At 39.3% G+C, this 13,345-nt stretch overlaps 1 protein-coding gene across 1 annotated transcript in view; it reads right to left on the minus strand.

Annotated features, from left to right (window-relative positions):
- Positions 1–7,369: 7,369 nt before the first annotated feature.
- zc3h15 (zinc finger CCCH-type containing 15) overlaps positions 7,370–13,345 on the minus strand; it is a 35,774-nt gene continuing 29,798 nt past the window's right edge. The window contains exon 10 of the mRNA XM_043693449.2: positions 7,370–8,528. Coding sequence (XP_043549384.1) covers positions 8,353–8,528 — 176 coding nt within the window. The 3' untranslated portion in view covers positions 7,370–8,352. The remainder of the gene's footprint in view (positions 8,529–13,345) is intronic.

Raw genomic sequence — 13,345 nt, forward strand, 5'->3', positions numbered from 1 at the left:
TTAATCCCAAGGAAGAAGCACCTTAAGGGGAAGATGTGGCAACCATGGCTAACAAGGGAAGGAGGGAGCAGCATAAAAGAAAAAGAAAAACCATGTGGTGAAGATTGGTCAGGAGCCAGAGGATCTGGAAATCTGTAAAAACGAGCAGAGGATGACTGAAAAGGCAATAAGGGAAGAAGATGAAATATGAAAGTGAGCTAGCCAGTAACCAGTAAAAGAAGATTGAAAGAGTTTTTTAGATACCTAAATGCTAAGAGACAGGCAAGAGTGGCCATTGGATCATTGGAAAATGAGGCTGGAGAAGTATTAATGGGGAACAAAGACATAGCAGAGAAACTGAATAGGTATATTTTATCAGTTTTAATAGTGGAAGTCATCAGCAGCATACCAAAACTTCAAGAGAGTCAGTGGTCAACACTAAATAGAAGGTGCTAGAAAAACTGAAGGACCTGAAGGTGGATAAATTACCCGAACCAGATGGACTAGACCCCAAAGGTTTTGAAGGAGATAGCTGCGGATATTGTACAGGCATTGATAGTGATCTTTAAGGATCAATGGAGTCAGGGAAGGTCCCAGAGGACTGGAAAATGGCTGATCTAACACACTGTTTAAGTAAGGAGGGAAGTACAACACAGGAAACTATAGGACTCTTAGCCTGACCTTGGTTAATAGTAAGTTTAGCTTCCATTATCGAGGATGAGATTGTTGAGTAGTTGGAAATGCATGGTAAAATAGGACTGAGTCAGCACAGCTTCATCAAGGGAAGATCATGCCTGACAAATCTGTTAGAACTTTTTGAGGAGTTAACAAACAAGTTAAGACAAGAGAGAGCCAGAGGATGTGATCTATTTCAACTTTCAGAAGATCTTTGAAAAGGTGCTGCACAGAAGGCTGCTAAATAAGAACCCATAGTGTTAGGGCAAGTTACTGGCATGGATAGTAGATTGGCTGACAGGCAGAAGGCAGAGATTGGAATAAAGGGGTCTTTTTCAGGATGGCAAGTGGTGACTAGTGGAGTTCCACTAAGGAATGGGGAGAAAGCAGGAACAGAATATTGAGATGGATGAACAAGCATGATTATAATGAATGGTGGAGAACAGATTCAACTAATTCAACAGCGTTTGGCACTGATAAAAAAAACATACTGACGCTTGGGTCCAATATTGGAGTTGCAAATTGTTCAACGTCAATGTTGAAGGTACATGATTTATGGTATGAGTTTTATCAGGCTCAAAAGCTAATGTAAACATCAACCACCCTGATTCCTGCTACAAAGGGAAGAGTTTGTGAAATATTATCATATACGTTATAGATCTTCCACCTCTGGAAGCTGTATCAAAAGGGAGTCTTAAAACTGACAGGTTAGGGAAGTTATATCCAGGACAAATGTAGTAGATATAACAAGCAGATGATTGTTGAAAAGAACAAGATTAAATGGCTTATAAGAAAGGCAGTACAATTATCATGTGATTTTAAAAAAACATGTAAGTGCTGGAAAAACTCAACTGGTCAGTCAGCATCTGTAGAGAGAGAAAAGGAGCTAACATTAACACTTTCTCTGTATAGAGATGCAGCTCGATGTGCTGGGTTTCTCCAGCACTCTTTTTATTCCAGATTGCCAGCATCTGCAGGGTTTTGCATTGATGTGTGATTTTATTCTCCTTATCAATTGTATGAATCAATTGGCAGAGGTGGCCTTGAGAATGAGTTTGTAGTGTGTATGCAAGACAGTTTCTGAAAACAATGCATTCCAAAAGCAACCAGTGAATAAGTTATTTTATAGTTGCAATGAAATATTAAGTAATAAAAATGTGTAATAAAATAGGCTTTATTAATGATCACATAATAAATTATTTAGGCAAGAATGATCATAAAACAGTGAAATTTCACATTCAGTTTGAATGTGAGAAACTTGGGTCTGAAATCGGCATTTGAAATCCAAGTAAAAAAGTACGAAGGCAAGAATTGACTAAAGTAGATCGACAAAATAGGTAAAAAGATAACAAGTAGTCTTTTAAGGAGCTATTTTCTAACTCTCAACAAAGATAAGTTCCATTATCAGAGAAGACTTCTAGAAAAGATACTCCATCTGTGGTGTACAAGAAATCCGAGAATTGTTACATCACAGAAGAGGACCATTCAACTCATTATTTCTACAGGCTTTCCAATTGAAAGTGCCACTTGTGTCATCCTGCCTTCTCCCCTTAGCTGTGCATTTTGTTCCTTTTCAGATAATTGTTTAATTCTCCTTTGAATATCTCAACTGAATCAGCTTGCACCACACCCTTAGGCAGGAGATGATTATGGATGATTTTAAATTCAAAAAGACATACAATGCAATGAACATTAATAGTGGACAAGATTACTAGTTTTTAAAGATTTTCCAGAGCATGACTTAAAAAAAGACATTAGAATGAAATTAACAAGAAATATAAAAAGAGATAGCAAGTGGTTCTACAAACATAGCATGTTGGCCTTCATAACAAGAGGGATTGAGTATAGAAGCAAAGAGGTTCTTCTGCAGCTGTACAGGGCCCTGGTGAGACCACACCTGGAGTACTGTGTGCAGTTCTGGTCTCCAAATTTGAGGAAAGACATTCTGGCTATTGAGGGAGTGCAGCGTAGGTTCACGAGGTCAATTCCTGGAATGGCGGGATTACCTTACACTGAAAGACTGGAGCGACTGGGCTTATATACCCTTGAGTTTAGAAGACTGAGAGGGGATCTGATTGAGACATATAAGATTATTAAAGGATTGGACACTCTGGAGGCAGGAAACATGTTTCCGCTGATGGGTGAGTGCCGAACCAGAGGATACAGCTTAAAAATACGGGGTAGACCATTTAGGACAGAGGAGAAACTTCTTCACTCAGAGAGTGGTGGCTGTGTGGAACGCTCTGCCCCAGAGGGCAGTGGAGGCCCAGTCTCTGGATTCATTTAAGAAAGAGTTGGATAGAGCTCTCAAGGATTGTGGAATCAAGAGTTATGGAGATAAGGCAGGAACAGATACTGATTAAGGATGATAGCCATGATCATATTGAATGGTGGTGCAGGCTCAAAGGGCAGAATGGCCTACTCCTGCACCTATTGTCTATATATTTAGACAATATCTTATGTAAACATTAGTCTTTTAAGGAATGAGACTGTCGAATTAATGGGAAATTTGGTAGAGACTTTAATATTTTGCATTTGTAATGGAATAGCACTCAAAGACATAGCAGTGGTAAGTGAAGGGAGAAGGAAGGCTGATTCCAAATATGTGCAATTTTTTTTGTTATTTTATCTGAGAAAATGCTGGAATGCATTCAATTCATTTTCAGTGATGATATTTCGACTGGAAACTCCTATTGTTTATCCTCTAAATGTGAATAATTCAAAATCAACTGCATCAAGTCAGGTTCTTTGATGATCATATTTTGAAAACAGGATAAGATTTATCACAAATGTTCTATTAAATCTAACAAGATCTATATATAAATGGAATTTCTGAACTTTGATCATGAACTTTGTATATCAAGAATCTAACTTGGTCTTGAATATATTTGATGTCCAAGCCAACACTGCATTCTGGGTTAAATAATTCTGAGGATTATTGACCCTAAGAATAAATTCCTTTCTACCTCCATCTTAAAACGCAGACTCTTTATTCTGAAACTGTGTCACAGAATTTTAGACTCTGTTTCAAGGGTGAGTACACCCTCCCCCTCTCCGCCCCCACACAACGTAATATTTCAATGAGATTAACTCTAATCCTTCTAAACACCAATGAATACAAACTCAACTTTCTCAATCTTTCCTCAATTCAGGGATGTGGATGAAGGTCAAAACATCTTGTAGACGGTGCTGTTACTGAGCATTTGCAGTACGGGTGCTGAATGTTTTTGAATGTGGTGTCAATCAACTGGCTGCTTTGTTCTAGATGGTATCAAGCTTCTTGAGTGTTGATGGAGCTACACTCATCCACACAAGTGGAGAGTACTCCATCACACTCTTGACTTACAGATGATAGACAGGCATTGGTGAATCAGAAGGATATTTATGAGAGCATGGATTGCTTTAGTATCTTACGTATCATGAATGATGCAGAACATTATACAGTTGTTGGCAACATTCCCACTTTTGACTTTGCAATCGAGGAATGGTCATTAATAAAGCTGCCAAAAATGGGCCTAGAACATTACCATGAGGAACCCCTGCAGAGATGCCTGAAGCTGAGATGACTGACCTCCAACAAATTCAATAATTTTCCTTTGTGCAAAGTATGACTCCAATCAGTGAAGAGCTTTTCCCTTGATTTGAGTTTTTCTAGAGCTCCTTAACGTCATAGTTAGTCAAATTCAGTATTGATGTCACAGGCACTCATTCGCAGCTCACGTCTGGAATTCAGCTCTTTTCTGCATGTTTAAACAAGGCTGGAAAGTGGTCAGGAGCAGGAAGGCCTTGGCAGTCAGCAGGTTATTGCTGAACAACTGCTGCTTGACAAGCACATTAAAGTAACGAAAGGTGTCATCAATTAAGATAAAAAAAGACTGATGGGATGATAATTAGCTGGACTGCATTTGTCATTTACCTGGATAATTTTCAACATAATCAGGTAAATGCCTATTTGCAATTGTACTGGAGCAGTTTTACTTTGGGTGTGGCAGGTTCTAGAGAATAACTTTAGTACTATTGCAGGAAGTTTGCCAAGTCCACAGCCTTCCCATTATCCAGTGCCTCCAATTATTTCTTGATACCATGTGGAGTGAATCAAAGACTGGCATTGATAATGCTGGCGGTCTCTGGGGAAAGCAGTGATGGATCCAACATTTGACATTTCTGGCTGAAGATTGTGGCAAATGCTTTAATGTTATATCCTGCTCTACTGTGCTGTGCTTCCCCCATTGTTGAGGATAGAAATGCTTCTGGAGGCTCCACCACCACTGAATTACTTACTCACGACTATTCATGTCTACATGTGACAGGACTACAGGACTTCAATCTAATACATTGGTTGGGGGTATTGCTTAGCTCTATGTACTTGCCTTTGGTTGTAATTAGTCCTGTTTTGTAGCTTCAGCAGTGACACCTCATTGTTAGGTATGCCTGGTGCTGCTCTTTGCAAGCCTTCCTGCACTCCTTATTGAACCAAGGTGGATCCTATCCCGTGTTAGGAGGGGGAAAGGGAGAAAGTAGTGCAGGTAATACAACGGGGCGTGAAGGTTGCACATGGTGACAGTTTGGTTGTGCTGATGGCCACAATGCCTCGTGGACATGTAGTATTGAGCTGCTGGATCTGTTTCAAGTCAAATATATTTAGCACAGTGACGTCACATTATACTTTGGAGCACATTTGCAATACAACAATGGAACTTTTTCTCCCCGAGGTCTGTGCAGTTGCCACTTAGTGATAGATACATCTGCAACAGATAGATTGGCGAGAATGAGATAAAGCTTTTCTTTCATACTATTGACTCCTCACACCTGTCACTGACTTTTATACCTGATTTCCCTTGCAATTAAGTCAAATGTTAGAAGCTCATTAGCTGGATAAGTGCAAAGAATAAATGGCAAAGACTAATGAATTAGATGTTGTCCAGATTATTTAAAACAAAAAAAAAATGATGGAAATACAAGAGGTCCATCAACTGTGAAAAACTAAAAGTTAACCATAAGATGTAGGAGCAGAAATTAGGTCATTCAGCCCATTGAGTCTGCTCTGTCATTCAATCATGGCTGATAAGCTTCTCAACCTCGTTCTCCTCGTAACCCTTGATAATCAAGAATCTTTTTATCTTTGTCTTAAATATCCTCAATGACCTGGCCCCCAAAGCCTTCTGTGGCAGTGAATTCCATAGATTCACCACTCTAGCCGAAGAAGTTTCTCCTTATCTGTTCTACAAGGTCTCCCCTTTAGTCTAAGACTGTGCCCTCGGATCCTAGTCTCTTCTACCAATGGAAGCATCTTCCTCACATCCACTCTGTCCAGGCTATTCATTATTCTGTAAGTTTCAATTAGATTAGATTCCCCACAGTTTGGAAACAGGCATTTAGCCAAACAAGTCCACACCAACCCTCCTCAGAGTAACCTGCCCAGACCCATTCCCCTACATTTACCCCTGACTTATGCACCTAACACCATGGGCAATTTAGCATGGCCAATTCACCTAACCGGCACATCTTTAGATTTTGGGAGGAAACTGGTGCACCTATAGGAAACCCATGCAGAATGTACAATACTCCATACAATCATCCAAGGCTGGAATCAAACCTGGGTCCTGGCGTTGCGAGGCAGCAGTGCAAACCACTGAGCCACCGCGCCACCTGATCCTCCCCTCAATCCTTCTAAACTCAATAGAGTTCTCGACATTCCTCATATGTTAAGCTTTTCATTCCAGGGACCATTCTAGTGAACGTCCACTGAATACTCTCCAAGGCCAGTACATCCTCCCTGAGATATTGGGCCGAAAAGTGAGCACGATACTCCAAATGTGGCCTGACCAGAGCCTCTGTTGCTTTTATATTAAAGTCCTCTCCAAAATAAATGCTAACATTGCATTTGTCTTCCTAACTACTGACTCAACCTGCAAAATTACCTTGAGAGAATCCTGGACTAGAAGTCAAGCCTCTTTTCACTTCAGACTTGTGAATTTTCTCATTTAGAAAATAGCTCATGCTTCTAGTTTTCTTACCAAGTGCATTACCTCACTTTCCCACATTGTACTCCATCTGCCACTGTTTTGTCCATCATCCTATCTTGTCCAAATCCTTCTGCAGTCTCCCCACCTCCTCAATGCTACCTGGCCCCCTACCTATCTTTGTATTGTCTGCAAACATAGCCAGAATACCCCAAGTTCCTTCATCTAGATCATTAATATATTAAAATGAAAACTTGTGTTCCCAACACAGCCTTGCAGAACACCACGTCACCAGCTGTCATCCTGAGCAGGACCTTTTTATCCCCAGCCTCTGCTCTGTCAGACAGCCAAACTTTTATCTATGCTAGCACCTTGCTTTTTACACCATGGGGCCTTACCTTACTCAGCAGCCTCCTGTGCAGCACCATGTCAAAGGCCTTCTTGAAGTCCAAGTACATAACATCCATTGGCTCTCCTTGGTCTAACCTGCTTGTTACTTAACGGTTTAGATTTGCTTAAAAAAAGTGCCACAACAGAAATGGCCATGTTAGTATCCTGGAAGAGTGAAATGGATTGGGCTCGAAAACCTTTCTTATTTATTGCTTCCATGAAAATGTTAATGATTTGCATATACCTGTAAAAAGTACAATTTCACACACATCTAAACTTAAAATATTAAACTCACTTGTCTGCTTTTTTTTCCAAAAATGTGACCCATTATTTGCTATCATTTCAAATAGAAGAATTGAAGGAACCATTGAACTATATTTTATTGCTGTATTTGAGAGAAAGGCACGTCATTCATATTCAAGGGTCAGAAACCGCCATACTTGACAAATTGCTATGTTTAAACCATGATAACGTATTCAGTATTTTGTGGAACATGTGCATTTTAAATTGTGTAAATAATAGTACATCTAACATTTTCTACTATTTTGTAAAATAAAATGCACGACAAAGCAAAGGTGCATGAAAGCAATTGATTTATACAAAAACTATTTTTTTCAAATACACTTTATTTACAACCTGCACAGACATAAATGGCCAGAAAAATTTCAATATTGGGCAACTGCATCATTCATTTCAAGGAGTACAATATGTAACACTGCCAATTCATACTCTTCATCATTATAAACTCAAACCAGGGACTCACCAGTGGTGCTTGATGCACTGCTTAATGTGGTGTTAGGCATTTCAATACCTGGATCAACACACTAGAAATATTCCACATAGAAATGATCTTCAGAATAATTGAGTTGAAATGATTAACATTGTCTCTTTAAGTAAGCAATTTCATATCCTATGTTTTGGTGGTTCAAACAGCTTTCTTGTCCAAAATAATGAGTCAAAAGCATTATTTTTAAAAGAAATAGCTATCGTTCTTCAAAATAAAAATTTACATTTGAGCCATTTTAAAATATTTGCTTCCCAACAGAATAAATAACTTGTTTTAATATTCAATTTCAAAGTTACAATTGGCAATGCTTGTAAATACTTGTTTACTCATTTTGGATAATTTTCTAAAGGTGGATCTCAACTATAAGTGGTTTACAAGGCAATACGTGACCATGGGAAGGGTCAACATATATCATATTTCTGCATATTTTAAAAACAGCACAAGAAAGGTCTATGGGGGTCAAACATTGAAGGAATCAGTCAGGAGTTTATTTAGTATGAAGTCTTTCGAATTTGAATTTCCAAGTTTGTACTAAATAAGTTTTGTTTCCAAGATTCCTTAATCTTCCAAATCCAAGTCATCTAATTCTTCTTCTAAATCATCAAGATCTTCTCCGGTGAAGAGATTTTCATCAACAGGGACACCATCAATATGACTGTCTTCTAGTTCCCCATCCAGCTTACCATCTTCACTTCCATTAGCAACTCCGCCTGAGGCCTCAGCTAATTTACTTTCTGTAAAAAAATAAATCAGAATGTACAAGTGTATCTATGGTGAAAAGCAAATATTTGGATAGGTGGCAAAGATAAGAAATTAGTACCAGAACTGGTCATTTTTGCAAAGACAAATTTAAATATTCAGAGAATTAGAGTTAAACTGACCAAAAAGCCTTTCAGGGAAAACTAACTGTATATGCACTAATCTATATCATAATATGCAGTTAAACAAGCAAATATTTGTGATCAAAATTCTATTTCATGCATATTTTCTATTAAATCTAATTTAATAATTCTTTGCAAATTTGATTTCAACATTTCCAGTTTTTCAGAAAAACTTTTCTTTCCAATAAAACAAAATAGATTTTAGCTGTTGAACAAAAAAATTGCGAAGAAAAATAAATCTGCTAAATTATACCAAGGAAAAATTAGGTTAATTCTATTCAGTTAACCCAGTTGTTTCAACTAAGAATGGGGAACATAACTATTTATTTTCTTCCAGCTCGATTTAAAAAATGACCAAAGGCAGCAATTAGAGTCACAGAGACGTACAGCACAGAAACAGACCCTTCGGTCCAACTTGTCCGTGCCGACCAGATATCCCAATCTAATAAAGTCCCATTTGCCATATATTTCCAAACCCTTCTTATTCATATACCCATCCAGATGCTTTTTAAATGTTGCAATTGTACCGGCCTCCACCACTTCCTCTGGCAGCTCATTCCATACACATACCACCCTTTGCATGAAAACGTTGCCCATTAGGTCCCTCATATCTTTCCCCCCTCATCCTAGATCTATGCCCTCTAATTCTGGACTCTCCCACCACAGGGAAAAGGCTTTGTCTATTTATCCAATCCATGCCCCTCATGATGTTATAAACCTCTATACGGTCACCTCTCAGCCTCCGATGCTCCAGGGAAAACAGCCCCAGCCTATTCAACCTCTCCCCATAGCTGAAATCCTCCAACCCTGGCAACATCCCTGTAAATCTTTTCTGAACCATTTCAAGTTTCACAACATCTTTCCGATAGGAAGGAGACCAGAATTGAGCGCAATATTCCAAAAGTGGCCTAACCAATGCCCTATACAGACACAACGTGACCTCCCAACTCCTATACTCAATCCTCTGACCAATAAAGGAAAGCATACCAAATGCCTTCTTCACTATCCCATCTACCTGCGACTCTACTTTCAAGGAGCTATGAACCTGCACTCCAAGGTCTCTTTGTTCAGCAACACTCCCTAGGATCTTACAATTAAGTGTAAAAGTCCTGCTGCGATTTGCTTTCCCAGAATGCAGCATTTCTCATTTATCTATATTAAACTCCATCTGCCGCTCCTCAGCCCACTGGCCCATCTGATCAAAATCCCGTTGTACTTTGAGGTAACCTTCTTTGCTTTCCACTACATCTCCAATTTTGGTGTCATCTGCAAACTTACTAACTATACTTCCTATGTTCACATCCAAATCATTTATATAAAAGATGAAAAGTAGTGGACCCAGCACTGATCCTTGTGGCACTCCACTGGTCACAGGCCTCCAGTCTGAAAAACAACCCTCCACCACCACCCTGTCTTCTACCTTTGCGCCAGTTCTGTATCCAAATGGCTAGTTCTCCCTGTATTCCATGAGATCTAACCTTGTTAACCAGTCTCCCATAGGGAACCTTGTCGAGCGCCTTACTGAAGTCCACTTAGATGACGTCCACCACTCTGCCCTCATCAATCCTCTTTGTTACTTCTTCAAAAAATTCAATCAAGTTTGTGAGACATGATTTCCCACGCACAAAGCCATGTTAACTATCCCCAATCAGTCCTTGCCTTTCCAAATACATGTAAACCTGTCCCTCAGGATTCCCTCCAACAACCTGCTCACCACCGATGTGAGACTCACCCGTCTACTATTCCCTGGCTTGTCCTTACTATCTTTTTAAAATAATGGTACGTTAGCCAACCTCCAGTCTTTTAACACCCTACCTGTGACTATTTATGACACAAATATCTCAGCAATGGGCCCAGCAATCACTTCCCTAACTTCCCACAGAGTTCTAGGGTACATCTGATCAGGTCTTGGGGTTTATCCACCTTTTTGTGCTTCAAGACATCCAGCACTTCCTCCTCTGGTATATGGACATTTTTCAAGATGTCACCATCTATTTCCCCACACTCCATATGTTCCATGTCCTTCTCCACAGTAAACACTGATACAAAATACTTGTTTAGTATCTCTCCCATCTCCTGCGACTCCACACAAAGGCTGCCTTGCTAATCTTTAAGGGGTCTTATTCGCTCCCTAGTTATCATTTTGTTTTTAATGTATTTGTACAAACCCTCTGGATTCTCGGTAATCCTATTTGCCAAAACTGTCTCATGTCCCCTCTTTTTCCCACCCAATTTCCCTCTTAAGTATACTCCGACTGTCTTTATATCTCAGGATTCACTCAGTCTCTGTTATCTATACTTATCATAAGCTTTCTTCTTTTTCTTAACCAAAACCTCACTTTCTCTAGTCATCCAGCATTGCCCCCACCTACCAGCCTTTCCTTTCACCCTAACAGGAAGATACCTGTTTCTGGACTCTCGTTATCTCATTTCTGAAGGCTTGCCATTTTTCAGCCGTCCCTTTACCTGTGAACACCTGCACCCAATCAGCTTTTGAAAGTTCTTGCCTAATACCGTCAAAATTAGCCTTCCTCCAATTTAGAACTTCAACTTTTAGGTGTGGTCTATCCTTTTCCATCACTATTTTGAAACTAATAGAATTATGGTTGCTGGCCCCAAAGTGCTCCCCCCAATGACACCTCAGTTACCTGCCCTGCCTTATTTCACGAGCAGGTCAAGTTTTGCACCTTCTCTAGTAGGTACATCCACATACTGACTCAAAACTTTTTGTACGCTCTTAAATTCCTCTCCATCTAAACCCTTAACACTATGGCAGTCCCAGTCCATGTTTGAAAAGTTAAAATCCTCTACCATAACCACCCTATTATCCTTACAGATAACAGATCTCCTTACAACTTCATTTCTCAATTTACCTCTGACTATTAAGGGGTCTATAATACAATCCCAATAAGGTGATCATCCCTTTCTTATTTCTCAGTTCCATCCAAATAACTTCCTTGGATGTATTTACGTGAATATTTTCTTTAAGTACAGCTGTAATGCTATCTCTTATCAAAAACGCCACTCCCCCTGCTCTCTTGCCTCCCTTTCTATCCTTCCTAGAGCATTTGTTTCCTAGAGCATTTGTATCCTAGAATATTAGGCTGCCAATCCTGTCCATCCCTGAGTCATGTTTCTGTAATTGCGATGATATCCCAGTCCCATGTTCCTAACAATGCCGAGTTCATCTGCCTTCCCTGTTAGGCCTCTTGCATTGAAATAAATGCAATTAAATTAATCAGTCCTATCTTATTCTCTGCTTTATTCAAGAAACAACCCACTGTACTCACTAATGTAGATTTACAGCAAGCCTATACTTAAAACTATTTACCTATCTGTTTCTGTGCCGTGACCTCTCTCAAACAGGTTCCTCCAAGATCTGTTGTGAATTTCGCTGTTTGTCAAGTTTTCCTAGACACACTCAGATGTCCAGCAATACATTAATTCAAACAGCAAAGACAGTAACTACACAGATTCACTGCTGTGTCAGCTAGCAGTGTGGGTTTTCTTTCTCTCTTTCCCTTACAGACCGTGTGCTTGCTGCCTTTATCTGTCTTTCTCCCTTTTAAAAGTGCTGCTGCTTTGACTTTCTTCCTCCAAAAGTTCCAAAACAATTGCAACAGCATATAAAACAGTAATTGCTGCTCTCGGAATGTGAGGAAATCACCTCCAATACCTAAAATGCCTCAAAAACAAATGGAGCAGCCTGTTACAGCCAGAAATTTTTCCTGTTCTCCATCTTGGATTACCCAGAATCATTTTTGCATCGAGAATTTCAGATAGTTATAAGTAACAAGGTATTTACTATTTCAGTTGACAAACTGTGGTAAGGAGTTTGAAGAGCAATGGGTTAAGCTAATGCTCCTCCCCAAATTGTGGGACACAAGCTACATGCGCAATAAAAACTGAATTCTATATACCTTGAAACTGACTTGGACTCAAGTAACCTTTGCTAGACAAAGATTTTTAGCTTATACAACATCAAATGGTCGAACTCAGCCAATAATTCAGCACTTTTTTCTCCATGTCAGTAAACCACAATTTATTCAGTAGTTTATAACCAGCATTTTAAATCGAGCCATTAAACTTTAAAACCACAAAAACTTAATAGCAAGTTTATAAAATATTAGATAGTGCTGATGTGGCAAAATAAAATTTAGCCCAGATGAATACAGAACAAGAGTAGGCCAGGTGGCCCTTTAAGCTTGCTGCACTATTCCATAAGATCTGATTCATTTGGTTGCCATCTCAACTCCACTTTCCTGTCTGCACCCCAAAACCCTCAATTCTTTTCACTATCAAAAACTCTAACGCAACCTTGGATAATTTTAAAGATCCAGTCTCCGTACCTTCTAAGGAACAGAATTCCAGCCTCTAACAACCTTTATTTGCCTAAGAGAATTGCATGTTATTCTTAAACTATGTCCCTTTCAAAAGGACAATTATCAACCCAGTATCTATCCGATTCAGTCTCCATAAGATCTTCAGTATAATAAAACTTTTGTGCTATACAACTCTATGACTCTACAACTGAGGTTGGAGATCAGAAACAAATAAAAACAAATGGACCTGCTGAGTTGCTTCAGCAATTTCTCTTTTCATTTGATTGATTGATTTGTTGTTGTCACACGTACTTAGATACACTGAAAAAATGTGGTCTTGCATGCTAT

The sequence above is a fragment of the Chiloscyllium plagiosum genome, unplaced genomic scaffold (assembly GCF_037043375.1).
Source record: "Chiloscyllium plagiosum isolate Xiang-an unplaced genomic scaffold, Cpla_swu_hap1 HiC_scaffold_7, whole genome shotgun sequence".
Classification (NCBI taxonomy): Eukaryota; Metazoa; Chordata; class Chondrichthyes; order Orectolobiformes; family Hemiscylliidae; genus Chiloscyllium; species Chiloscyllium plagiosum.